This window comes from Gallinula chloropus (genome assembly GCF_964237585.1).
Source record: "Gallinula chloropus genome assembly, chromosome: 3".
Taxonomy (NCBI): Eukaryota; Metazoa; Chordata; class Aves; order Gruiformes; family Rallidae; genus Gallinula; species Gallinula chloropus.
In genome coordinates this window covers 74,348,725-74,374,830 of record NC_140087.1, presented here as the reverse complement: position 1 = coordinate 74,374,830, position 26,106 = coordinate 74,348,725, and the positions used below count along the sequence as shown (strand labels likewise).

Genomic DNA, 26,106 nt, shown 5'->3' with positions numbered 1-26,106 from the left:
AAAAGTTTCTCCTTATGGTCACATGGAGCCTCCTGTGCTTCAGCTTGCACCCGTGGCCCCTTGTCCTATCACTGTCTCTCAGTGAGAAGAGCCTGGCTCCATCCTCCTGACTCTCACCCTGTACATATTTATAAATATTAATTTACATACCTATAAAAACTAATTCTTTTCAGTTTTGCCCCCACGCTGTGGCTGGTGGGCGCTGGGCCGGACCCAGCGCTGCCTCAGCACACAGCATTTGCAAACCCTGTGGGGAAAAAAAGCTCGTACTGGGGTCCGACCTGCTTCATGGCACCTGTGCCCGGGTCCAGAACACGAACCAGCACCCCCAGCCCTCCCAGGGCGCCCCCAGGACTCCCATCCATCCTCTCCCAGCCGTGCCTTAGGGCTTGTGCCGGTGCAGGTCAACCCTGGGCAACTCAACCCGCCAGCACCGCCGGGACAAAGGTCTGCGAGGCTTCCTGAGCCCGGGGCGCTCGGTACCGACCCTCCAGCCTGCTTCCCCGGCTCGCAGCTGGCCGCTCTCCCGCTGCCCAAGCGTGGGGTCCAGCGGCGGTGGGAAGGGACACGGGACCCCCACCCGCGGGGGTTAAGCAGGCACTGCATGCCCCAAACTGCCGGGGCAGCGCAAGTGCCGGGGCGGGGCAGGGCGGCGGGGCAGGGCGGCGGGGCAGCGCGCCCCGTCCTGTCCCGTCCCGTCCCGTCCCATCCCGTCCCGCCCCGCCGCGCTGAGTGGGCCCCGCGGAGCGGCGGGGCGGGCCGGGGCGGGGCAGGGCCGTCGAGCCCGGCGAGACAGCCGCGGGAAGTGCCACGACTCCACACGGCCGCGGCGAGGAGGGACTGCGACCCGGCACGGGTGGGTAAAGCGGCGGCGACCGCCTCCCCCTCTCCCCTCTCCCTGCCCCTTTCCCCGCCGGGGCATCGCCCCGTGGGACACCCCCCACCCCCCCCCCGCCCCGCTCCCCGCCTGCCCTCCGCTGCGAGGGGAACCCTCTCCACCCGGCGCTCCCCTCCACCCCCGGCTGTCAGCGGACGTGGAGCGGGGTGGGGACACGCACCCGCGGCCCCGCCGGCTCGCCCCGCCGCCCCCCCCGGCGCGGAAGGGTGTCCCGCGTGGAGCCGGGGGGTGTGTGTGTGGGGGGGGGGATGGGAACCCGGCTTTGGGGTCTGGCCACGTTTGCTGGGGGGGGGGGAGGGGGGAGCGTAAAGGGGGGGATCGGGCGGATGAATGGCCCCGCGACGCGGCGAGGGCGGTGCGGAATGGCGGCGTGTGGGCACGGCCCCGGAGGGGAGGGGCCCCGCGCCGCCCCCGCCCCCGGTGGCCCCGGCCCCTGCCCGCCGCCCCCCCCGGGCATCGCCGCCCGCCCCGCCGCGCTCAGACCCGTTCCCCGGCCCGAGCGCCGGCCTGATGAAATTCATTAATCTGATTAAGCGCGGTTACAGGAGGTCGCGGCTCTCCGGCGGTTGTCCCTTCTCTTTTCCCCCTTGACTAACACCCCCCCCACCCCCCCAATAGTATACAAAATCCTCCCCCGCTCCCTCCGGCAGCGCGGGGTCCGGCGATACCCGAAGCGTTTGGAGAGAAGTGGCGACCCCACAAGCGGAGACACCCCATCCCCCCTCCCCCTGGGGGTCTCTGCAAACTGGACGCGGCCAGCTTTCCGGCGGGATGCCCCGCTCCCACCCCGCTGGGAACGCCGTCCCGTGGGGAGAGCAGAGCGAGACCCCTCCACCTGTGGCCACGGAGCAACCCTCCCCACCTGAAATGTCAGCTTGCTCCTTCACAGAACCCATGGCAGCGGCCTCCCCTCCACCGCCTCGCCGGGGAAATGGCTGGAAGGAGTTGGGTGACACGGGGGATGTGAACCCCTGGCAGAAGCTGGTGGGGGGCCGGCGGCGAAACGCTGCTTGGGGATGGGGAGAGAACATCTCTAACAGCCGCCGCAGAGGTTGGTCAAGCTGCAGCCGCGCTACGGTGCGAGGCCGTGGTGCCTGGTGTGTGGGTCTGCGGGCTTTCTGCCCCTCTCTTTCCTGCTCCGTGGCGTAGGAAGGGGGCTGGCAGCTCTGCCGAGGGTCCTGGCGGCCGCAGGAGCTAATGGAGCGCTGGGACACGCTCGGTTAAGTGGAGCTGGAGCTGTTGGTGGTGGGTGCAGCGGCTGGTCTGGAGTTGCTGCGCAGAGTTAACACATGGTGCCGGGAGGCTGGAAATGCACAGTCACTTGGGCAGAACACGTATTTAGACAGAGGCTGCTGGGGACACGGTCAGGACCCGTGCGCTTCCCTCGTTTGTTTTTAATTTTTTGTCTCTATCGCAACAGGGTGGAGAGAGAAATTCCAGAAGAAGTATCTGGTGATTGTCTTTTATCTGCTGGCAGCGCTGCTGCCTTCTCCCGCTGCCGGCCTGCCCCGCTGTCGGCGGGATCAGGCCTCCCTGCCCCTTCTCCCTCACCCTCTCCCTCCTGTGTGCTCCCCACGGGCCACCTCTCTGCCCTCCTGCTGCCTTTTGGTGAGGGAAGCCGCAGGCAAGGAGATGAGACCTTATTTCTTTGAACCAGAGGCCTGGCAGTGCTCTCCCCAAACAGCGACCGGTCTCTTAGTTGCTGCCTGCATCTCGCCCTCCTGGCCCAGGATTTAATTTAGTGTTGCAGAAAAAGCCAGAGTCTCGGCCTGGAACCTTGTGTTGGGTCAGCCAGCTTCCACTGACTTGTCCGTGCATGTTTTTGGAGGGGAGAGCTTTTTATTTGGGTGTTTTTCTTAACCTCCTGGGAGGTGCTGGAGAGGAAAGGGAGCTGCAGGTGCTTCACAGACAGGCTTTGCTGCGGGCTGTGCAGAGCCCAGCTGCACAAACCCAGTTCTGTCTTTCACTGCCCTCTGACAGCCCATCGCCTCTCCTTCCACACTTCTCCAACCCGAGATGCCACCATGGCAAAGTGACATGGATTGCAGGGGAACTGTCCTGCTTGCTAAGAGCATCTTTTCCCATCTGCAGCACCTGTCCAGACCAGGAGGAGATAATGGATATGTTTTCCTTCAGCTGTGTAAAGAAATACACAACCTGTCTCTTAGTTTTGCTGCTGCTCACCTGACGCTTTACCTGGCTGATTTAATCCAGGGTTGGTGGAGGTATTAAATTCCCGTGGATTTCATGGAAGTGCTCGCAGTGGGGAGGAAAAGCTGAACAGGGGGGAAGGCTCTAGCCTGGTTCTTTACACTTAGCTGTCTCTGGCAAATGTGACTGCAAGAGCATGTCCCTGGTGCCATCAGGCCAGGTGTCTGAGGCTTGGTTCGTCCTGGAAATGGGTGCTGAAAAACCAGCAAGGCTCGGTGCTTTACTGGTTTTGCTTCCTTAGGGTGAGTTGGACTTTTGCTCGGGGCAAATAGGTGACTGCACGTGCAGGGTGGTGATGGAGGTGAGGGAGGTCAGGTCTCCTGGGCTGTTATCTGGGATGTTGGGAAGTTTGATGGATAACGAGAAAAAGGCACAGGAATGGAAGAGTCTGAGCACAGCATTTCAGCTGGCTCCTTTGCATGAGAAGGCCAAGTGAGATACCAGTTGCCCATCTTAAGTCCTGTAGTGGTGGTGGTGAAACGCTTTATCTGAACAAACTATTATGGGGAAGGAGTCTACCTGCAGAGATAGGCGGTGATTTCCATGGTTTTGCCTAGGAGAGGACTAGAGGATGATCCTGCTCAAGAAACTTCATGCAGGTAAATGTGCTCAGTGTTGGATGTGGACTTCATTTTTCACATGTGGACTCTGATATTTGCACACAACCCTCTCCCAAAGCAGCCTGGGCATCAGCACTGAAAAACACTGCCACAGGGGTCAAAGTCCCATGGAGGACCAGAAGGATGCCGACATCTTTGAGCCCCTTCAAAGGCCTAGCTGTCGAGCTGAACCTACACATGTGAAGCTATTCTCTAGGCATCTGTGAGCAGACAAGCAGTGGTGCCTCCAGTGCCCTATTTCTCCATGTCCTGGCTAAGGCTCTGCGCAGCTGGGAAGCATGGAGGGCTTTCCTGCCGAAGGGCAAGGTGCATGAGCTCCTGCTGGTGCTCATGAGGGGACTGTGTCTTGTGCCAGTCCGGGAACAAACTTCCATCCCTTTGAAGGGCGAAGGCAGCGAGGTCAGGAAATGCCAAAACAGAGCTTCACTCCTGATGCTAGCGCTGTGGCATGTTGCTTCTTGCATTCATGCATCAGAAGGTTCCCAGAGGAAGACTTTTCCTTATCCCCCGAATGCCAAAGCCAGCCTGGTTTGATTTAAGGCTGCGTGGCAGCGTGCAGTCTTTGTGCCGCCGGAGCGATAGGCTCTTCCCTGAATGAGTTGTTGGGCTGGTCCATGCCAAGTCTCAACCACAGGAGGAACTCTACTGGTAGAACTTGCTCCTTGGAGTCAACACTGGGTCTGTCAGGACCGGTCCCGCACCACAGGTGTGAGCATTGAGATAGGACCAGAGTTCCCCTTTGCTGTGATAGCCCCGCTGGGAGTAATCGCTGCCAGGTTGGTATCTCACCCTTCATTTAGGATTTTTCTCCCGACACGCCTGACCTTGGGAACAGCCTGGGCTTGCTCTGGTCCCGCAGTGGGAGTTTGTGAATGGCCCATATGAGCATCTTGGCTATTTTCACGAGCTCTAGCTGCTGGGACAGCTCTTCTCAGCAGGTCCACAGCTCTTCTAGGTCAGTGCTCTGGGTTGCTTTTCCTTGCGCTGGTTTTGTTTTGGACGGGGTTATTGTGGGTTGTTCTGTTCAGCTAGAAAGGACTTTAACGCCAATCTGCATCTTTATCTCACCCTGGCTGTAAAGCCTGAGAGGAGGCAAGGTACAGGCAGCTTTTACTGCAGCCAGGCTGGGTGAGGCTGCCTGACAGGGAGAGGGAGCGTGGGCCTCGAACACCCTGCCTGGAAGAGCTTTGGGGTGGTGGCGGGGACACACAGGGATGGACAGCAGTGTGGGGTGAGAGGTGAGGCTGTCAGAGGGCTCCGGCACCACCATCTCCTGCACCCAGCTCTCTCCTTAATAACCCCATCCCATTCTCTCTCATCCATCCTCTGCATGCTGGATGCCTCCGTAGCGCAGGTTTGGGTTTTCCCCTCTGTTCCCGTCCTCCACAGGCTCCATCCAGCTGCACTGGAGGTGGCAGTAACAGCTGGTGGGGTTTTGCTAGCACTCAGCAATGCCCTCACCCTAAGCTGGAGTGGCAGATCTATGTCTAAATACGAAGCCGTGGCAGTGTGAGGTCAGGAGGGGTTTATTGTCACTGATGTGTTGGGTTTGCTGAGTGAGAAATGGAGGTTGCCTGGTTCTGCCCCCGAAACAGCTCCCAGGTGCTTTGGTGTAGCCGTGAAAGCAGCACAAGGTCATGGGTATGTGTTCTCCAGCCCTGCTCTTTGTTTCCTGCCAGGGAGAGGAAATCCAGCCCCTTTTCACCCTGCAGGTTAGGAATAATCTGTCTGTCCTGGAGGAGACCATCCCAAAGCAGTGCTGCTTGGTCAGAAGGGAGTGACTCGGCCCCAGATGTGCTGGGATGGAGCAGGCTGGGGCCATTTAAATCCAGGAACATGAAATAGCGATGCCTGTAGTATCAGCTGGGATCTTGAGCGGTGCCCCGGGGTAGAAAGTTGGCCCTGCCAGGGGAGGCTGGTTCCAGCTGGCATTGGCAGCCCTCCTGCCTGCCAGCTCTCTCCTGCTTTGCCTGGGATGCTTGGAGATGGGCAGGGAACGCTGGGCTGCTGGTTAAAACATCCTTCTCCAGGCAGGCGGGTGTCTCTGGTGGGAGACAGCTGCTTTGCAGTTCCTTCCAGCTCCGCTCAGGAGTTTTCATTGCGCTGTTATCCCCTCCCTGCACGTTCTCTGCTCCAGCTCTTAGAAGGAGCTCTGAGGTCTCTCCCTGTGAGCACTGAGGTTCTGAAAAGATGCTGATGTCCTTAGTTTTATTCTTATTTTTGCCTCCTCCCCTTCCAGCCCCTCCCTCCCCAACCCACAACCTCTTAAAGAGGAAATTTGATAATGCTTACAGTTAAGTGTCGGGATGGGAAACTCTGATAGCCCGGGACCATCTGCATCTTTCTGATTATGTTTTGGGGCACGATGGTGAGGAACCACAGCCTGGCATCTCCTGGAAAGTGCCCCTTTGCAGATTAAATGCTGGACTTGAGCAGCTGGGGGGGGGGGGTTCCTGAGCTACCTTGGAGCCACGTGGACAGCAGAGAAGAGACTGGCTTCAAAACTAGGGACAGGGTTCAGTTAGTAGTTCAGAAGAGTGGAGACAGCAGCATCTTCTCTACGTGTGGATGCACCCTGCCTGCCAGATCTCAGACCAGGCGGTGCGGTCTCTGCTGCTGCTCCACATGTTATGGATGAGAAACCGAGGCTGGAGAGGAGGGTGGGAAGAACACTGCTCAGTTTGTCTGCCAGCTAATAGCAGAGGTGGAAGAAGTTTCAGCGCTCCCTTTGCAAGTCTCACTTGTTCCTGAGAGCATCTGTTGGAGAGATGAGATAATTAATGACCGCACTTTCTCTTTTTGTAGCTTGAACATAGGACTTTTATTGGTGTTTGCATCTCAAGGAAATGGTTGTGACTTGGTTCAGCGTGTGGCATCTGTGCACACGGCATCATTGCTGGCGTTGCTCTCATTGCTGGAGGCAGCTGCCCAGTGGGATGTGGTCACCATGTGTCCTCTCCACTGGGCTGGGCAGAAGCCAGCAGTGCTGCAGGGTGCAGATGGCTGGGGATGCTGCAAAGCTGTGACTGCTGTGCACAGGCAGCATAGTGGAGGAGCACAAACGTGGGGGTATGAAGGCAGGTTCACCCTCACCAGAGCTGTGTGAATCTTGAGCATTTGTCATCTTAGTGCATGGTGCCATTTGGACACACAGATGTCCATAGGAAGCTCCCTGCTGTTGCATGTTTTTTCCCACCACGACCACTAACTGTTCTGGTGTCTTGCAGGCACAGAAGAACAAGGCAGGATGGATGTGTACGACCCTCAGACGCTGGGTGTTATGGTCTTTGGAGGTTTTATGGTGATCTCAGCCATCGGGATCTTCTTGGTGTCCACCTTCTCCATGAAGGAGACATCTTATGAGGAAGCCTTGGCCAAGCAGCGCAAAGAGCTTGAGAAGACCCAGCAGCAGAAAATAGAGAAAAAGAAGAAAGAGAAACCTGTTGAGAAGAAAGGAAAAGCAAAGAAAAAGGAAGAGAAACCTAATGGAAAGATCCCAGAGCAGCAGCTGACGCAGGAAGCGATAGACTCTTCCAAGGATGTGGTTCTTGAGCCTGCTGTGGTTCCTGAGCCTGTAACTGTTGAGCCTCCAATTGCAGCAGTGTCAGTGGCTCCCCAGGAAAAGGAGAAACCTGCTCCGTCACCTAAGGAGAAGAGGAAGAAGGAGAAGAAGGTGGCAAAGGTAGAGCCTGCTCCTAGCCCGGTGGTGGCCTCATCTCCTGTCAGTGTCCCCAAAAGTTCTCCTGTCTTGGAGGTGACCCCTAAGGAGGTGCCTGTTGTTGCTGTGCCACCGGTTGGCACACAGCAAAGTGCTCCGGTCATCAGCTCCGTCCCCATCAAGAAAGCCGATGCTCTTCCAGCCCACGAGGAGCAGAAGCATGATGGACCTGTCAAGAAGAAGGCTGCTTCCAAGAAGAAGAGCGAGACAGGTAAGGCCAAATTACTCTGCATACATCTCCATCAAGTAAGCCAGCACGGCACATTGGTGCTGTTAAAACAGAGCTGTCCCATTCTGAGATCTCTTCATTCTTCTTCAGTGTTGGAAGTGGGGCAGCTGTAGAAAGGCTGTCTCTGGTGAGATTTGCCACGTGTGCCAAGAGAAAAGTGCATTGAAAAAGCCTGTACTGGACTGTAGTTCTCTCTGAGGGGAAGGAGAGTTGAAGTCAAGCATACTGACTTGTTTTTACTCTAATATGTTGCCTCCTGCATCAGATACCCTTGCTTGGTCCATCCTGAGCTGCTTGGTCCAGCACACAGATGTTGGAGAGTTACAGGTTCCTCTTGGATCTCCTGTTGTGTTGCAGGTCTCTGAGCAGATCTGTACACCAAGAATGAATGGGAGGTGCACATACCTTTCCTGAGAGAGGGTGGCAGCGGCCAAGGTGCTGGACCTCTGGGTGGAAAGCCAAGACAAGTTGTTTTCCCCTTTTGCTCCTGATTATTAAAAGCCCACAGGAGCTCTACCACTCTTTTACAGGGAGATGGATCAGTGCTAGACTTTCCTTCTTCAGTGGAGGTGAATAAAACAGCCTACTGGAGGAGAAAGGATCGAAAGGATTTTATACTGTGGTGGACTGATCATAGCATGGTTAGACAGAAGCGACTTTGGATATGCCACAGGGAGGAAAAGGCTTGCCCATCATTATTCATGCCTCACTTGATTGACTGAGAGATAGAAGAAATTAAGGAAGGTGGACCTCCAGGGTGTAAATAGGTGTAGGGAGGAGCGAAGCGGCTCTGTATCTGGATCCTTGCCTCTCACTGCTCCAGTGTGAACAGTTTGGGGTTTATTTTTGGTTAAGTGATAGTCACAGGCACTAGAAAGGTGAGTGCTTCCAGACCTGTAGAAGTGTTCCCATATGAACGTGTGGGAGAAATCTCTCAGGTGTTCTCAAAGATGGGATGTGGTGTGCACAACCAAACAAAGAGACACCCCTATTTGTTAGCCTTCTCCAGCACATGTAAACCTGGCAGTTTCCACATCCCTGTTTTGGAAGAAGGCCTGCTACTCAGCAGCATGTTTTGCTCCAAGGTTGGGTTGAAACCCTTGTATCTGTTCCTCTGAGGAAAGGATTTTAATAAAGGCCATCTCCACATAGTGGTAAGGTTTGAAACAGTTTGAGCATCTGCTACTGGAGGGTATCACAGTGATGGGGTTGGTGAAACTGGAGGCGACTGGCTTGGCATGTGCATGTAGGGATGTGCTTCCCTAACACTGAAAACCGTGGCCCTAAATCCAAGATGTAGCAGCTGAGGGATTGTGGATGGGAGATGAACTTGTAGCACTTGGTAAGTTGGGAGTTTTCTTGGCTGCTCCGAGCACCCAGTCCTCTGGCTATGAAGGATGCTGATCCTGCATGTCTGAAAGGCCACGAGTGATGTCTTAGCTGCTCCTGTGGTATTTTTCAAAGGAAAGCTCTTGGCAGTACTTCCACCATGAAGCTGGCTGCAGTTTGACCCGAGGTATTGTGGGAAGCCTTTTTAGCAGCTGTGGTCTGTCCTCTTTAAAGGCAGAAGCAACAAATTATCCCGTGGCAGATAAAAATGGGTGCTCAGAGTCTTCAAAGACACGCTCTCAGCACTGAAGCAGATGGCAAACCTGACAAGAGCGTCCCTGGGGTGGTTTTTTTTTCTTGTGTGGTTTGCTTTTAGCCTCCTGCATCACACACAAACTTCCTTGCAACGTTACTGTGTACTCAGATCCCAGGTTGTTGACCTGCGACAGCCGGAGCCACCTTGTCCGGTGAAACACACCTGGGCACCCAGTCTGGGCTGCAGCCTCCCAGGGCTCCATGCAGGGGCCATTCCTGCCTCCTGTGTCCCTTTGGGTTTGAGAAGCGCCTTTCCAGACCCCTGGTCCCTGCTCTGCTTTCCCATGGCAGCTTTGCTGCCCGACCGCTTCTTGCTTTGCCATTTCCTCTGGCGAGGCACGAGGCTTCCGACCCTGGGAGTGGGCTCGGCGGCAGCGCAGGCGTCCTTTCGCCGTGGCTTGGCAGGCTGCCTCCAGCTCCCTTTGGCAGCTGCATGGTGGGGGACGCATCGTGCCCGCCTTGTGCCAGGCTCACTTGCGCAGCGCTGCCGAGAGATGGGCAGAACTTCTCTTGGTGGGTCCCTCCACCCAGCCAACCAGCCAGGGCCAGGGGAGGTGGTGCTGCACCCGTGTTGTTGCCAGCTTGAGTAGGGTGTGAGCCAAGCTCTTGGGCCCTGGTTGCACAAGACGGTGGAGCTGCCCTGGCCACACTGCTGGGAAGCGGCTGCTGGGGGTCAGACAGACTCTGCTGCTACCCAGGCTTAGCGCTGCCATCCAAATAGATCTGCCAGAAGCCAGGAGCAAAGAGTGTGTGCTGGACCTGCCAGGCGTTCTCTGAATTTGCAGCTCTGTTGCGGTGGTGGGTCAACCATGGCTGGCTGCCAGACACCCACCCAGCTGCTCTCTCACTCTTGGTCCTGAACAGGATGGGGGAGAAAATAAGATGGGAAAGCTTGTGGGTCAAGATGAGAGACAGGGATTACTTATCAATTACTATCGCAGGCAAAACAGACTCAACTAATTTAGTTTCTTTCCAATTAAAACAGATAAGAAAGATGAAATTAAAACAACTCTTTCTGCCCCCTGCCCCATCCTTATTCTCAGGCTCAACTTCACTCCTACCCTCATGACTCCTATACCTCCCCTCCCTAAGCAGCACAGAGGGATGGGGGCTCTGGTCAGTCCATAACACCTCTTCTGTGCCGCTCCTTCCTCCTCACTTCTTTCTGCTGCTCAAGTGTTGGGTGTTCCATAGGCTGCAGTCCTTCAGGATGAACGTGCTCCAGTGTGGTCTCCTGTCTAGGAGCTGCAGGGGAGTTTCTCCTTTGATGCATGCAGCACTTTCACCTCTTTCTTTGAACTTGCTACTTGGGGGTTCCAAGCTCTGCATTCAGGAGCCCCTGGTGTTAAGAGCTTGAGAGGCTCTGGAGCTGCTGCAGTCCAGACTGCTTTTTCTTCTGGGATTTTTTTTTTAGGAAAATAAGCCCACTGGGCCATAGATACTGTGCAGGAACTCCCCAACCACTGCTTGCCACTGTCTGTCCATCTTGACTGTGTGCACTATGGTCCTACAATAGTAGTGTGGTCCCTGATGCTCCTTGGCTTTCCCAGGTTAGCAAATGGGCAGGGCAAGGGTTGTAGTTGTGTTGTTCTCTTAGCAAAGAGCTGGAACCAACCTGCCTGGTGAAAGGCGGGAGATGAGCTTTCTGCACTCTGCAGTCTTGGCACCACTGCATCCAGCAAGGTTGTATTGCAATATGATCCAGGTTCTGATGCCCAGCATGTCTCTGCTCCCTGGCATTGGCAAAGCCTGCCCAGCTCCTGTTGGGAGCCACTTGCTTTGATGGAGGATGGTGGCACAGTGCTGGGACCAGTAGCAAAGCCGGGCAGAAGTGACAGCCGGCTCCAGAAGTACACGTGTGTGGTGAGGGTCATCTCCAGCACTTCTCATACTGCTTTCAGTTAGTGAGGTATCAAATTTGCCTTGGAAATCAGGGTGGATGCTGGTTTGAAATGGCAGTTGTGGGGTTGAAGCCAACTGAGATAATGCTACTCAACTCAACCGCTGGCTTGAGCAGTTCTAACCCCTCCTCTCTCCTCCCTAGCCCCTGCGGACTCGGATGGGGCACTCTACCTGCCCTACAAGACGCTTGTGTCCACGGTCAGCAGCATGGTGTTCAGTGAGGGGGAAGCCCAGCAGCTCATCGAGATCCTGACGGAGAAAGCGGGCATCGTCCAGGACACCTGGCACACGGTAGGGCCGGCAGCACCAACGTGGCTGCCTGTCACTGGGGCTGTCGGCACCCTCGGGGGTTCGGAGGGGGGGAACAGCACTCTGTGTTTGGGCACGCAGGTCCTGAGGGTCAGTCTTGGAAACCAGAGTGGCATTTTTGCCTGGAGCAGAGGGCAGGATGCTGTGTGTATGTGGGGGGTGGAGGGGATGGGTCCAGATGTGGTGGTTCCCACTGATGTGCCACCCCGCACTGGCAGGCCACGCAGAAGGGTGATCCGGTGGCTGTCCTGAAACGCCAGCTGGAAGAGAAGGAGAAGCAGCTCTCCACCGAGCAGGAGGATGCAGCCGCTGCCAAAAACAAGCTGCGGGAGCTGAGCAAGGTAAGTGCCATGTGGCCCTCTGGCCATCCTCGTCGTGGGCTATTCACCACGTGCCTCCTGCTCCCCACATCTGACTCCCCTTGGAGGTGACACCCAGGGGCTTGCTGGGCCCTTCACCTGTTTGGGGTTTTCTCCCCAAACAAGGGAGGAGATCCCTGCCTGACCTCTTCTGGGCCTGATCCAGCCCAGGGAGGCACCATCCCAAACAGCTGCAGGGTAGCACCTGTTGGCAGCTGTAGGAAGAGTAGGGAAAAGCCCTTCCTATAACAGATGGCAGCTTTCTGCTTCTTTCTGGAGGGAAATAAACCCCTTTTCATCTCTTTCTGGATCCCCTGGCTGAGAAGGTGCTGATCAGTGCCTTTCTAAGGAGCCTGATCCTATTTACAGCTCCCTTCCCTAACTCGATCCCTTGCCTCCACCTCTTTTTGGGTGTTGAAGTTGGAACAGATCCCACCTTGCTGACCCACTGAGTCCATCTGCCTGCAGGCAGGAGAGGAGAGGGCAAAGCCATCCCATGCCCTCAGCATGGTTTTGCCCAGCTGGCCAACAGAGCATCCCAGCCTCGGCAGGGAGTGGAGGGTGGGGGTTTGTCGGTCTCTTATTTTCCTGCTTTCCCCCAAACTTTATGAGATGTTAGTGGCTGGAGGTGGGCAGAAACGCCAGGCTGCCTTGCTCCTGTCTCTGAGCTGGCCCAGTGTGGAACAACAGTGGCATCCAGTGGCCATATTGCCCAAAACGTAACGCAGGAGGAAACGCAAGTGCGAAGCGGCGTAGCTTGGCACGGAGGCAGCTCCGAAAGGGATGAACTTTAAAAAAGTCTTCTAGGCTAGGAAGCCACCGGCTTCACAGCCCCTGAAAGCAGGGAAACCTGTAGGCTGATGACTCACTGGGTGACCTCTCCCCTCGAAGGAGCTGGCGGCCGAGCGGGCCAAGGCGGCGGCCACGGAGGGCAAGCTGAAGGAGAAGCTGCTGACCCGGGAACGGGATATAGTGGCGTTGGAGACACGCATGAAGGCCAGCTACGAGAACCACGTCAGCGAGGCACAGCAGCTCCAGGGCAAGGTGAGCCTTGGCCTGTGCCCTGCAGCTTCCTCCTCTGGCTGCTGGGGGGCTTTTGGTGGCAGATGTGTGGGCTTTTGGAGAAGACTGGGATCTGCCAGGGGAGCCTTGGGGAGAGGCAAGACCCTGCAGTCCTCACCACCATGGTGCGTGAGGGAGAAGAGGCTCGTGGGAGCATCCTCACGGAGTTTTGCATTCCTGGGGACTGGCAGCATCAGCAGACACCCCCCCTGTGTTGCCTCTTGTGCATCGAATGGGCTTCATGAGGAGAACAAAGGGGATGGTGGTGGCATTAACCCCTGTTGGACTTCCCTAGATCCGGGCGCTGCAGGAGCAGCTGGAGAACGGCCCCAACACACAGCTTGCTCGCCTGCAGCAGGAGAACTCCATCCTGAGGGATGCCCTCAACCAGGCCACCAGCCAGACAGAGAGCAAGTAAGGCCGGGGTGGGGGGCACGACTGGGGGGGCACGACCGGGGGCTGCCCTCTGGCAAACCCTGGGGTTGGCTGCTCCCTTTATTGCAGGTGCTTCTACAGACACCCCAGCTAGCTGGAGGTAGAAGAGGGAGTGAGGAAGAGCTTGGCAAATGGCTTTGAGGGGCGTCTGGCAGGGGAAACAAGGCAAACAAGGGTGTTCTTCCCAAGTGGAAGGACAGGGGAAACCCACTCTACTTTGGGTCTCCTGTGCTGTTGCTAGAGCCAACAGGCAGTGATGGGGGTGGAAGAGGGGACTAGAAGGTGCTGTGGCACTTCTTCCCCTTAGGGGAGCTTGTGCTCTCAAACTTCAGGAGAAATACAGGTGGGAGTGATGCTGCAGAGAACCGAGACCTGCTTGGTGCCTGCAGAACACATAGTTGCTAGGTGGAAGGATTTCACACTCCTTTCTATAGAAAGCCTGAAATGGCTGGTGATTAACAGCGGTCAAATAATTACAGAGCAGACTCCAGCTGCTGAGAGCGCTTCCTCTTGTGTCTGGGAACACAGATCCCTGCGTCCTCTACTTCATGAGAAAGGAATGTCTCCTGTGATTGAAAGTGATTTGTCAACTCTTTCCACCCCCTCCCTGAAGGACCAGGCGTGTCCTAGAAACAGGCGAATGCAACCACTGGGATGTTTCAAGCCCTGTAATGGGGCTCACAGGAAGATGTGTCCCCCCCTGCTAGCTGCCATCAGCGGTGTCTGACTGGCCTGTGGGCTAAACCAACCTGCTTCTCTTGGTGCAGGCAGAACGCCGAGCTGGCCAAGTTACGGCAGGAGTGTAACAAGCTGATGAAAGAGCTCTCTGAGAAGTCTGAGGTGCTGCAGCAAGAGGAGCAGCAGAGGAAGAGCTGGGAGATCAAAGCGGCGGCCTCGGAGAAGCAGATTGAGCAGCTGCAGGTCAGGCAGGTGTTGGCAAACCCGCTCCTCTCACAGAGATGGGGCAGGTGGCTAAATTGTGTGGGATCCGTGGGCTTGGCCATGGGAGGAGCTTGGAGGGAGATATGCATCCACATTAGGACAGCAAACTGCCTTGTGGACTCCTTAATTACCTTCCCCTACAGTTAGTTTATTGCATGGGCTGGTACCCCTTGTGCAGCATCACCAGCAAAGCCCAGGCAGCACAATGCACTGGTGGAAGCTGTTCTCCCTTCACTGTGAAGCTCCAGAGCCTGGTGTGAAGGTGTGAGGGTGCACCCTGTTGGGCAGTAACCCTTGGGCAAGAGAGGAAACCCACGAGGCCCCACCAGCTCATGCAAATGTGGATGCCCTCTCTCAACTCAGCTGTTTATAAGCCTGTGGCTCTGGAGCACGTGGCTATTTTGTTGTCACCAGGACATGGCTGGTTTGGGGTTTTTGGGGTGTTTAAAGGGCACCTCTTCAGTAGAGCCTCTAAGCACGCTGTTGGCCGAGGAGCAGTGACACGTTTCTGGCAGGCAGGCTGTACCCATGCAGGGAAGAGCATCTTCTTGAGGAGTGGCAGCATCCCACTGGGATTTGCTCAAGCCAGGGGCTGGGAGCATTGATCCCAGGTACCCCTGCTCTGAGAACCTGCACTTCTTTCCCCAGGGGAGGTGGTCAGGGTGAGGGATGCAATGGGTCACTCCTGCATGTGCTGTGATCTCCGAATTGCTCCGACCTCTTTACAGAAGGGGCTGGGGTGGTGGAAACCTGTATCTGTGCCTGCCAAAATGGTTTTGTAGAGGTGCCCTAGAGCAAGGGGGCTTTGATAGCCTTGCTTGTAACTTTTTGGATGCCTGAGGCCGCAGATCTCCTTTTGGTGTGAGCTCAATTTGGCCCCTGCTGCTTTTGCAGGTGAGGAGCAAGGCGGGGTGTTGTGGGCACACAGCCAACGTGAAAGCAGAAGCCACCCTTCCTGACTCAAACCATCAGCTTCTAGGCATGTTTTTAGGAGACCTTCTCCAGAGCTGTCAGCTTGCTGCACACCTTCATGCTAATTAAATAAATCATAGTAGCTGGAAGGCTTTAAAGCCAGTGATGTGTTTAAGGTGCTAGGGAGAACATGCTCCGCAGTAACACCTGGAGATCTGAGCTCTGAGCTGAGGATATGGGGCCAAATCCTCCTAAACCAGAGAAGTCCTGCCTTCTTGGTGGTTCTGGGAGCATCACTCAGGCAGAGATGGGGCTGCTGGTTTACCTGCTTCTCTCCCCTCCATGCAAAGCAATGCTTCTCCATCTGCAGGTTTGGGACTTGTACCCATAGAGCTGCTGGCTCGCAGCACGCTCTGTCTCCTCCTGCTCTGATTTCCCCCTCGAAGCGCCTGCCTTGGCCAGGCCTCTTCCTTGCTGCTTTCTAAGATGGAAAAAAAAAAAAAAAAAGCCAAAAAAAAATAGTCTTCCCTGGCCCAAACCACACAGAAAATTCCTCCACATGTGGAAACATGTGGCTGTGTGTCTCCGTCCCGCTAAGCACCATGGCAGGACCTCTCCCTGCTGGGCTGGGGCTGTGCGTTAGGGATGGGGCTTTAAGGGTTTTTTTCAGAACTGAGCTCTCTGGAGGGGAGGATGACCGTGGTCTTGGCCCAGAACTGAGACATTGGGGTGTTGTCTGCTTCACACTTGAGTGCTGGCAAATGATGAAACGCAAGCGAGAGGCAAGATGCTTCATGGATAGGGGGAGCACGGGGGGCAGGATGACTTAACCCCCCCCCAACCCCCCCAAAAGCATAGCTTAAAAATAACAGTATGTGGCACATGGAGCTTTGCTTCAAGTTGGCCAGGGTGCCTGGCATGCTATGGAAAGCCTTCTCTTCCTGCTGTGCAGGCTTCCCAAAGGGAGGTGGAGGCGACGCTGCAGAAGAGGCTGGACGAAGTAAGCGACGAGCTCCGCAAAACCCAGACCAGCTACAAAAGCTTGTTAGCAGAGGCAGAAAAGGCCAAAGGACAGCAGCAAAGCATTGCTGGTGAGGACCTTGGATCGGTGCAGGGAGAGCTGTGGGGCAGACTTGGAGCTTTTAGGGCTGGGTGCTCAGTGGGGCTGGTTGGAGCAGGACAGGGAGACCCAGGGATGAGTTAGGCTGCCTGGTGTCATTGCGAGCGAGACACAAGGTGCTGTTCTAGGATGCCACCCCAATGCTGCTCTCCTGTGCTGTCTTGCATCCCTGCCTGTCCTTTCTGTGCCTCCTGACAGCATTTGGGCCAAGAGTCCTCCTTGGGTAGAGCAGGATGGGGAGTCTCTGAATGCATTTGCACCTACCTTACCGCGTTTCTCACCCCTTCCTCCAACAGAACTGCAGGCCCAGCTGGGGAGCTCTGAAAAGGAGGTTAAAAGCAAGTTGCTGGAGCTGGACAACATGAGGGTGAAACTGCAGGATGCCAGCTCAGAGAACACAAAGCTCCTGGAGAGGATCAAATCCATCGAAGCTCTGCTGGAGGCAGGCCAGATGAGGGAGGCAGAAAAAGACAGAGACTTGCAGGTCACGTACTTGTTTGGTTGGGGTGGGAGGAGGGGAGGGTGTTCAACAGCTCAGGCAGTGTGGTAAGACAGTCCCTAGGTTGTCTTTGCTCTGGGATGCTGCAGAAAGGGTTAACCCATGTCACGTGCCCAGGACAAGTAGTTAAAGTGCTTTCTCTCTTCCAGGCAGCCAATGAAGCAGAAATGAAGGAGCTACGGTCAAGGTGGGTCTAGGTGTGCAAGGAGGCTGCTAACAGCACCTCCAGCTTGCTGTCTGCATGCCCCAGGCTTCCCCAGGCACTGAGCCCTGTGAGCGAGGGCTTCCTGCCCTCCCCATCAGGGAGGCTTGGGGACAGCAAAGCTGGGGAAGACAAGGTCAATCCTGGCCAACACAGATGTTTAAAATATTAACTGGTTCCTGTGCTGGCCCCACTGTCTGTTCTGAAGCAGGGCTGTAAGTGCTGGCAGGCACGTGGAGGCTGGCTGGTCCAACAGAGTAGAAGGTTCTGGTGGTGGTGCTGGGGATGAAAATGAGATCCCACTCCAGCATTGTTTTGGCTGTGGATTTTAGTCCCACTCCCTCCTCCTCCCACTGGGTGTAGATCCCGGGGCAGACCGGGATAGGAAGAGCTGTGGTCCAATTCTCAGCAGGTTGCTACATAGGAGGGAGGTGAATGCTGAGACTCACTCCTGCATCCTGCCTTTCCAGGCTCCAGGAGAAGACAGACCAACTCTCATCCTTGGAAAGAGAAGCCACAGAGCTGCGAGAGGCAGTGGAGCAACAGAAGACGAAAAACAACGTACGTGAGTGCACCAGGCTCAGCTCACAATTTTTTTCTCCAAACCCCAGATCTCTGGGGTTTGAATGACAACCCATTGTAGATGTTTCCTGATGGCTCCTGTGGTGTGGCTAGAGGTTATTCCAGCCCCATGGAGCACTGGAGGCATTGCATCTTTTGCTGGAGAGTAAGAATCCCTGTGGTAGGCTGCACACTCAAGCTGATGGGCTGCAGCAGGCCATGGGCTGCCTGGATGGAGGTATTTGTCTCCTGTTCTCTTGGGAGGTTCAGGATCTGGTAAGCCAGGGAGATCCTACCCCAGCAGAGTCAAGGCAATCCTTGAGCAGGGGTTCCTCACACCTCTCTGTTCCTCTGCTCCTTATCTCTCTACTACGAAGTGGTAACAGTTTTGTGGAGGCAGCTTGGTCTGTGTGCTCTCTGGGCATCCTGAGGGCTGCTTCTGGTGCTCCTGCCTCCATCCAGCTCTGCCCTGCTCCCTCAGACCACTGCTTGATCGATGCAGTGCATTGGGCCACTGCAAGGATGGAGGGGAGATGGGCACCTGTGAGCAGTGGGATGGAAGACCCTTGACAAAGGCCACTGGCTGCTTTCCTGGGTGGAGGCTTTGAAATCCTCCACGGGGGCCAACAGGCAGCTCGGAGGCCTTTGTCATGACGTGTGGCTTCTTGCCCTGTGTGTCTGGTCTCGGCAGGACCTTCGTGAGAAGAACTGGAAAGCAATGGAAGCGCTGACCACGGTGGAGAAGGCGTGTGAGGAGAAACTGCTCGGTGCTACAAAAGCAAAGGTGAGCCCTGCGTTTCTCTCTGGTGCTGGTGGTGTAAGGGAAACGTTCAGCCTCCCCAAGCCACCAGAGATGCCTGCCCTGGGTTTCCCTGCCTCCTTTTAGCAGCAGTGCTGGCCCAACCTTCCTGCCAGCTTCTCCAAAGTTTGTCTTGAGGGACGTGTGTCCCCAGTGCTGATCATGGTGGGGAAACCAGGAAGAGGGGTGAACTGGAAGGGGCGTTTTTGTGGTACTCAGCGGCAGCAGTGTGCTCCATCGGCTGGTTTCCTCATGCCAGCCCACCCCTGTAGGCACAGAAAAGCAGGACTGACCAGCAGGCACCCAAGACCCCCATCCCATGCCAGTCTGTCCCTCTTGCAGGAAGAGCTGGCCCAACAGCTAGACACACTGCAGACACGAACCAAGCAGATGCTGCTCTCTGTCCTCCCTGGAGTCACCGTGTCCTCACAGCAGGTGAGTGTGGGCTTTCTTGGACTCCCACAGAGCTTACACCACATGGGAAGGATAGACATGTCTAAGTCTTCTTTTTCTTCTCTCTCATCTTTTTTTCAAACTCAGGATTATGACACGTGGCTACAGGAGTTTAAGGAGAAGACAGCAGCTGTGCTAAAGCAGCAGACCATTACAACAGAGACCCCAGTAAGGGATGGGGCTGGAAACTGGAGGAGTGAAGGGGTGCCCGAGGGTCACTAGTTTCTTTTCCTCACCTCTCTCTCTCTCTCTCCCCATCCCTCCCCTCTCTTCTCAGGATTCAGCACTTAAATTAAAAGAGGCAGAGGAAGCGCAAAGCACTTTACAGGCAGAATGTGAGCAGTACAGAGCTATCCTCGCGGAGACGGTAAGTTGTAGTGTGCTGGTTTTCCACAAGAAATACCTCTTGGGAGATCTCCTGGCGGCCCAGGGTGCCTGTGGGTTCGTGGTGGGCATCCCTCAGTGCGTTGAGGGGAAGACTATTTGCCAGTGAGGCAGGGGAATAGGAGAATTCCTAGGGCTCTACAGCCCAACTGCATTGGGAAGCTTCCTGGTGTTGGTGGGATGTGGCACAGTGGGGGCTCTGATGAGCAGGGTGCTTAAGCCAGCCTAGGGACTGGAAGCGCCTAGACCCACCTGGGGCACCTAATTCTGTCACCTGTTCTTTGGCCAAAATCCTTGGAGAGGTGTTGGGCGTGCCAGGGCTTCCAGCCCTGACACTACTCAGTTTGGAAGGGCTGGAAGAGGTTTAGGCTCAGCTGAGGCTTTGCCAACAGGAAGGGATGCTGCGAAGCCTGCAGAAGAGTGTGGAGGAAGAGGAGCAGGTGTGGAAAGCAAAGCTCACGGCATCTGAAGAGGAACTCCAGAAGGTGGGTGTTTGGGGCACACCTGGGCTTGTAGCTCGAAGAGCCAGACTTCAGAGGGGCTGTATATAAATAGAGTGACTGAGTGTAAATCAGATGATGACCCTAACTGTTCCTGCCAACCTTGAACTGAGACACAGGGACTTTCTCTTCTCCCCAAATCCACCCCTTCTTGTCCTCAGACAAGAAGCCCACCTCACGGAGGAGCTGAGCCTCTCTTCCTCCTGGACCTCACATTCCTGCCTGGTGTGTGCCCAGAGCCTGCCAGTGTTGCTGGAGGAATGGCTGCAGCTCCCCAGTTCACACATGGTAGTTGAGAAACCACGTCACTGCTTTAATAACCCAGGCTCCAGTGCTTGGAAAACAGGCTGACCCCTCATGGTGGGCGCTGGCTTGATTGGAGAAGAGCACGTGCCGGGCTCTTACACTCCTATTTTTGGAAGAACTTGGCTTGCTCTCAAAACTTGGGTTGACCTTGGCTTTAGCTGAGCCTTCAGAAAGGAGCTGAGGTCCAAGCCACGTACTGCACATAGTTTTGGGTCCAGCTGTCTGTCTGGCTCTGGGTAGGGCTCTTTCTAGTTAAAAAGCCAGCCGGCATCTGCCAGAGAGTTGTCATTGCCCAGGAGCTTGGTGGGGAGCGTGTTCCACGAGCTCTCGTGACTTAGGTGGGGTCTAGAAGAACTTGGCTGGCTGTGCCTTTTCTGCAAAGCAGAATTAAGTTACCTTCTCCTTGAATGCAGAACCGAGATGGAGCTACTCTCCAGGGGTCTGGCTGCTCCCCATCCATCCCATGGGATTCTGAAGTTCTCTGGGGCTGCGGGGAGGTGGGCGAGCTCTTGTGCAAGAGGAATCTGATTTCCCAGCCCGTTGCTGGCTCCTGCAGCGCCAGCGCTGCTGAGGGCTGGTGTAGGGTTGCACGGGGGTGTGATGACGTGGCCGCTGGTGGTGTGTGTGATGGGATGAAGGTCTGGTGGCTGGGGCAGGTCTCAGAGCAGTCCTGCCTCTCTGTGGAGAAGAGGTGAATTCCTCCTCGCCAAGAAATTCAGCAGCAGTGGAGTCCTCCTCAAAAATGAGCCCAGGATTAAATGCAAACCCCGTGCTTTTCCTGACAGCTTGGCTTCTGGAAAGTCTGCCTTGCTGCTTCCAAACCAAAGGCGCTCTCAGTAGGAAACTCGTGATGACTCTGGTGCCAGTTTCTCAAGTGCTGAGAGCTGACTGCAGCCAGCTGAAGTCCTGCAGGCAAAAGCTGTTCCCTTGCTCCATGTTTTATGGCCTGGGCTTGTTGGATTTACCCTCCTTAGGAAGAGGAGCTCCTGCCCTGCAGGCTGTGGAACTCCACTTTGGTGTCAGGTCTTTCTGCACTTGGGTACAGGATGAAGTGGGAGAGGTGGGAGTGGAAACCTGGCTGGTTTTTGGTTGAATGAAAGATGCTCAGTGTCCATGTGAGACACTGACCTTCTCTGATTCTTTCTGGCTTAGTCGCAACTCCAGCTGAAATCCCTTGAAGACACAGTGGAGAAGTTGAAAGCAGATCTGCAGAGCACAGATCAGGTAAGATTTTTTGGGTACAGGAGAAAGTCCCCATGCAGGTGTCAGATGGATTCGTGCTGTGCTTGGGCTGAGTCCCCTGACCTGCCCTGGGGAAGGCAAGCTTGGCCCATGGGATGTTTGGGATGTGTTGGACCTCAATCAATCAACCTCCTGCTGCTTTCCTCCCTTTTAATCCAGCTAAAGGAATACACCTCTCTTCTGGAAACACAACTGGAAAATCACTTGGAGACAGCCAGCTCCGAACGCCAAAACTACACGAAAGAAGTCGAAGTTGTAAGTGTGGTGGCAGTTACCTTCTTCAAAGCCTCTTTCTTCTGAGCCTGATCTGCACTTTGGGGGTCTGGGGAGCACCATGGGGATCTGCAGCTTTGCAAAGCAGGAGAAAACAGAGGTGTTTGCTCTGGTCTGGGTTATAGACACCTCAAGTCAGGAGATACACTGGCGAGGTGATGGGACAGGAAGATCTGTATGGAGATGCTGTCCACTGCTCCCTGGTGGTTTGTGGGATGCTTGTGGCTCAGGTGAGATGGAGCTGTCTCCCTCTCTGAGCACGCATCAGCAGGAAGGTTTGCAAGTGATGCCATCATGGCCTCTTTGAGGAGATGTTGCATCGTATAAATGCTTGTTTGCACGAAAGGGCTCGAAAATCAAGTGCACAAATGGATTTTGATTTTTCTTTCTGTTCCTCCTTGACAGCTGAGGCAGCTCTTGTCAGAGTCCAAGGAGCAGCTGGAGGCAGCGAAGACAGAAACACAGAAGCAGAGCCAGGAGCTGGCCCTGGTAAGGGGCTGACCCCTGAAGCTGCCTTGTTGGGACCTCCCTTGCTGCTCTGCCAGGGGGTGGTTTGCAAACCCAGCCATGGGGCCAGCATCCTCCCCATGAGTTTTGGGAGTAGAGGAAGGCACAGCCAGAGCAGAGGGAAACCCGGTGCTGCTGGGCAGAAGACCGGTCTGACTTTCAGAGGGGACGTTTGAGACCCAGGAGACTTTTCTCTGCTTTCCTTCTCTGGTGGGGGTGGGAAGGAGAGTGGCAAGGCTCACACTAGCTGGTGTGTAGCAGAAAATCCCAGCTGCCCCACAACTGGACGCTGGTCACCCCAATGCTGCCCAGGGATTTGAGTGCCTTAAGCAACCACCCACCTCAGGAAGGCAGGACTGAGGCTGTGCCACCGTGTTTAGGGGTTGCTCAGGGAGCTGAAGGATGGGGCTGGGTTTCCTCGGGTAAGTGGGGGAGAGGACTAGGATATAGGGTCAGACCAGCTAAAACCAGGAGGGCTTTTGTCTTTAAATCCATACTTTGATTGTGGGAGGCTCAGGAGATTTGGTTTTAAACCCTTGGTGATAGCACTGGGCTGCAGAGCCACTCAGAGACGTGGATGCTGTGGCTCTTCCCAGCCTTGCAGCTGCTATGGTCCAGTTTGCTCAGCAGAGGCACGAGCTCTGCACCCCAAGGAGTTCTCGTGCCTCAAGGTGCCCACGTCAGGTATCAGTGTCCTGCACTGGCAGGAACTGAAGTGGTTTTCCAAACATTGCAGGTTGTGCACAAGCAAAAAAGTCATGAAACGTTACCTAAAGTCCTGCGGGTCTTCTGAGTGCTGCGGTGTCGGGGTGTGTAACTGAGCCAGGCTTGCTGGTCCTTCTTCCAGGTCAGGCAGCAGTTGAGTGAGATGAAGAGCCATGTACAGGATGGAGAAGTAGTGGGGTTACAAGCTGACCCAAGTGAGCCTGCGCCCCTCGAGGTTAGGGTGGTGAGACCGCTGCCCATGGAGACGCTGACCCTTAATCATGCCCCTTGTCCTGTCTCACCGTCTCTAACCGCATGGAGAACTACGCGTGGCTTTCCTCAGGGCTGCCACAGCTGTCGTGTCTCTGTCCTGTGTGCTGTGGGGGGAAGCCAGCCCCCCTCTGTCACTTCAACTATGTGTCTTAGTCCTACTGGGAGCACATTTCCACCCAGCTTTTGCCAGGCTGCTTCTCTTGGGAGCCCTCCATCGTGGCATCAGGCTGACAGGATTTGGGGGGAGGCAGGCAGGGGGTGCTGCAAGCCCTTGGGCCAACATTGCCATGCAATGATGTCCCATTAGGTTTGGGGCATGGGTCTCCTTGGAGGAAGGGGACACCCTGACAGAGCTGCACTGTGATCCCTTCCCAGCCAGTGGGGATGATGGAGGCTCCATAAATCTTGCTGGAGCTGAGTTAAGGACATCAGCAGTGGCTGTGCCCTCTCAGGACCTCAAGTGTGAAGCTCTCCCCAAGCATGAGGACCTGTCAGGCATGTCCTCCACTATGGGGGAGTCCTCTTGTCCCAAGTCCCAGATGACATTACCCGAGGAGCAAGCAAAATTTAGCAATGCAAAACTAAGCCCTGGCCTCACCTTCAGCATCCTTCTGGCTTTTGTGCAGAGAGGGGGTGCCAGGACGGTACCTATTGCCCACCGGTGCCCTGGGGAAAGCTTCAGTGCTCGTTTCTTGTGTGTAAGCCCAGCTTTCTTGGCGCTGTCCCCACTAGCCCATCTCTTGGGTCTCTGTTTTAAAATCTCTTTCTCAGGTGTTCTCCCCTTTTTCTCAACACAGCTGAAAACCCAGCTGGAGCAGAACGAAACGCTGGTGGCGAAGGAGCAAGTGCTGCGGCAAAAGCTGGCGCTGGAGCTGGAGGAGGTGGGTGCAGGCAAAGAGGACACAAGGGTTTTCAAAGCCTTCATGGGGTTCTGGCTGCTAGTGGAGCCCAAGAATCAATTTAAAGAATTAACTTGAAGGCTTTTCCCCATCCCTGTCTGTATCTCAGGCTTCACCGATTCCTTCACAGATCTGAAGAACTTCTTGCAGCAGCTGTGCTGAAGCCACGTGGCATATAGTTGGCCCCTCAGATTGCCTCTTCCTCTCCACCCCCCACACCATGTTTTTTGCCAGCTCCTTCCCTTGAGGGTTAAGGGCTTTAGCTGGGTTTCACGCTGCTCCTGGCAAGGAATGCCATCTCCCTGGTGGAAGCTGGGTCAGCTAAAGCAATGCAGTGGCTGTATAACCGAAGCCTTCCCCGGAGGCAGAGCCCCCAGGGACCAGGGGCTGCCTGGAGCAGGATGCAGGAGGTGCCTGCTGCTGTGCCATTAGCCTGTCTGCTAAAGGAGTGTGTGTGTCCCTTCCAGGCCCAAAACTCAGCGTGCAGTTTGCAAGCAGAGCTGGAAAAGCTGAGACTGGCTGAAAATGCAGCAGGTTCAGACACGGAGGAGGCCCAGCATCTCAAGGTGATTTGGCTGCCCGGCTGTCTTGTGTACCCAAAGCAGGACTAAGGGCATGAGTTATCCTTCCTGGGGATGGTGGGGCAAGGAAGATGGTTCCCCCGCAGCCAGCTCCCTGCCTGGGGCTAAGTGTGAGCTCCAACATGGCTGAAGGACAGCAGGGTGCAACTCACAGCCACTTCATCCGTGTTGGCTAAGAGAGCAGGACAGTGCTCTGAGCAAACATTCTCACTGACAGAGCTTAAGCTCTCACAAGGTTTGTCACAGCCCATGGCAGGCCTGTAGAGCCAGAGTGAGCTGTAGCTGTTGGGGTGACGCCTGGCCCCTCAGGCACAGAGGGAGGTGGGTGCTTCTCTGGCTTGCTGCAACCAAGGCAGCTCAGTGCAGGCTCAAGGAGGGGGGAAATGTTTGGTGGGGCGTGTGTGGGGGGGGAAGATCACCAGACAGCAAAAGGAGGCTCAGGGAGATGCCCTCTTTTGACTCCCATGTAGGAAAGACTTGAAAAAGAAAAAAAATTAACAAAGGACCTGGGCCAGGCAGCAACCAAACTACAGGAGCTACTGAAGGTTACCCAGGACCAACTGGCCAAAGAGAAAGAAATGGTGAAGAAGTTGAAAGAACAGCTGCAGGAAACGGTACTTGTGGCCACAGATATCCCTCCCCTTGATGCTAGTGGAGGCCAGGGGGAAGTGCACGTAAGTGCACATCAGGCAGTGGTTTCAAACCAGAGGCAAGGTAGAATGTGCTGCCAGGAACCAGCTGGGTGGCTTTTGGGATCCCTGGGACCACACAGGATGGTGGTCATGGTTCTCCCTGCCCAGAAGGCGGGAGACCTGGCCCATCTGTGAAATGCTTTGATGCTTGAGCTGCCATGAGAATAAGATTGAGACCCAGTTCATTAACCAACCCCTGTTTTCCTTCTCTAGGGGGAAGAGGACAGTTCAAAGGAGGGGACTTCAGTTTGACGAGTCTGTGACCTAGACCTTACTGTTCAACTTACCAAAATGCCTTACACATTCCTAAAAATGAAAATATATGCTGAATTTACTGTAGATAAAAGATACAAGCCATTAGTGACCCAAAAACCTAGTTTTGAAACTTTAAAAAAAAAAAAAGTATATAAACCGCCCCCCCCTCCAACCAGTAAACACTTCAGGTGGACGTTTGTAAGAAAACTCTTCATACTGTTTTGTACAGCCATTCATTCCCCAGGAAGTCACGCCAGCTGTGGTGGGGCGGGTGCTGGGGCTTCACCCTCCTCATCACAGTGGAACCCACGAATGTGTGAGAAGGGAAGGCTGTGTTTGTACATCAACCAGTGCAATTACTATTTTTTTCTTTTTTTTTTTTTTTTTTGAGTGAAAGACGTGTGAAAGTTCAGACCCACCATGGAAGGAAGCCTCTCTTTGATGGGTGGCTCTTGGGACGTATCTTTTTGTGCATTTCTGGGTGTCGATGCAATTAAAATGATGTAGTGAGAACAGTCTGGACTTGTTTTTTTGGTTGGTTGGTTGGTTTCTTGGGGGGTGGTGGGGGAAAGGGTGGGGATGTTCTTTTGGGTTTGTTTTGTTGAAGCTTGCAG

The 26,106-nt window shown here is 55.2% G+C and overlaps 1 protein-coding gene across 2 annotated transcripts; it reads left to right on the top strand.

The window, feature by feature from the left end:
• Nucleotides 1–739: 739 nt before the first annotated feature.
• RRBP1 (ribosome binding protein 1) lies at nucleotides 740–26,005 on the top strand. 2 transcript variants are annotated; one of them, XM_084262353.1, is made up of 24 exons: nucleotides 740–856; nucleotides 6,957–7,658; nucleotides 11,365–11,513; nucleotides 11,750–11,872; nucleotides 12,782–12,934; nucleotides 13,248–13,366; nucleotides 14,155–14,308; nucleotides 16,194–16,332; nucleotides 16,658–16,845; nucleotides 17,010–17,047; nucleotides 17,533–17,623; nucleotides 18,315–18,407; nucleotides 18,765–18,857; nucleotides 18,963–19,043; nucleotides 19,153–19,242; nucleotides 19,652–19,744; nucleotides 21,218–21,289; nucleotides 21,467–21,562; nucleotides 21,986–22,069; nucleotides 22,935–23,027; nucleotides 23,863–23,946; nucleotides 24,432–24,530; nucleotides 25,016–25,159; nucleotides 25,451–26,005. In XM_084262353.1, the coding sequence occupies exons 2-24, from the start codon at nucleotides 6,977–6,979 to the stop codon at nucleotides 25,487–25,489; spliced, it is 2,997 nt and encodes a 998-aa protein (XP_084118479.1). In that variant the 5' UTR covers nucleotides 740–856; nucleotides 6,957–6,976; the 3' UTR covers nucleotides 25,490–26,005. The 2 variants fall into 2 exon arrangements, with proteins under 2 accessions (XP_084118479.1, XP_084118480.1); XM_084262354.1 differs by lacking the exon at nucleotides 22,935–23,027.
• The last annotated feature ends 101 nt before the right edge of the window (nucleotides 26,006–26,106 follow it).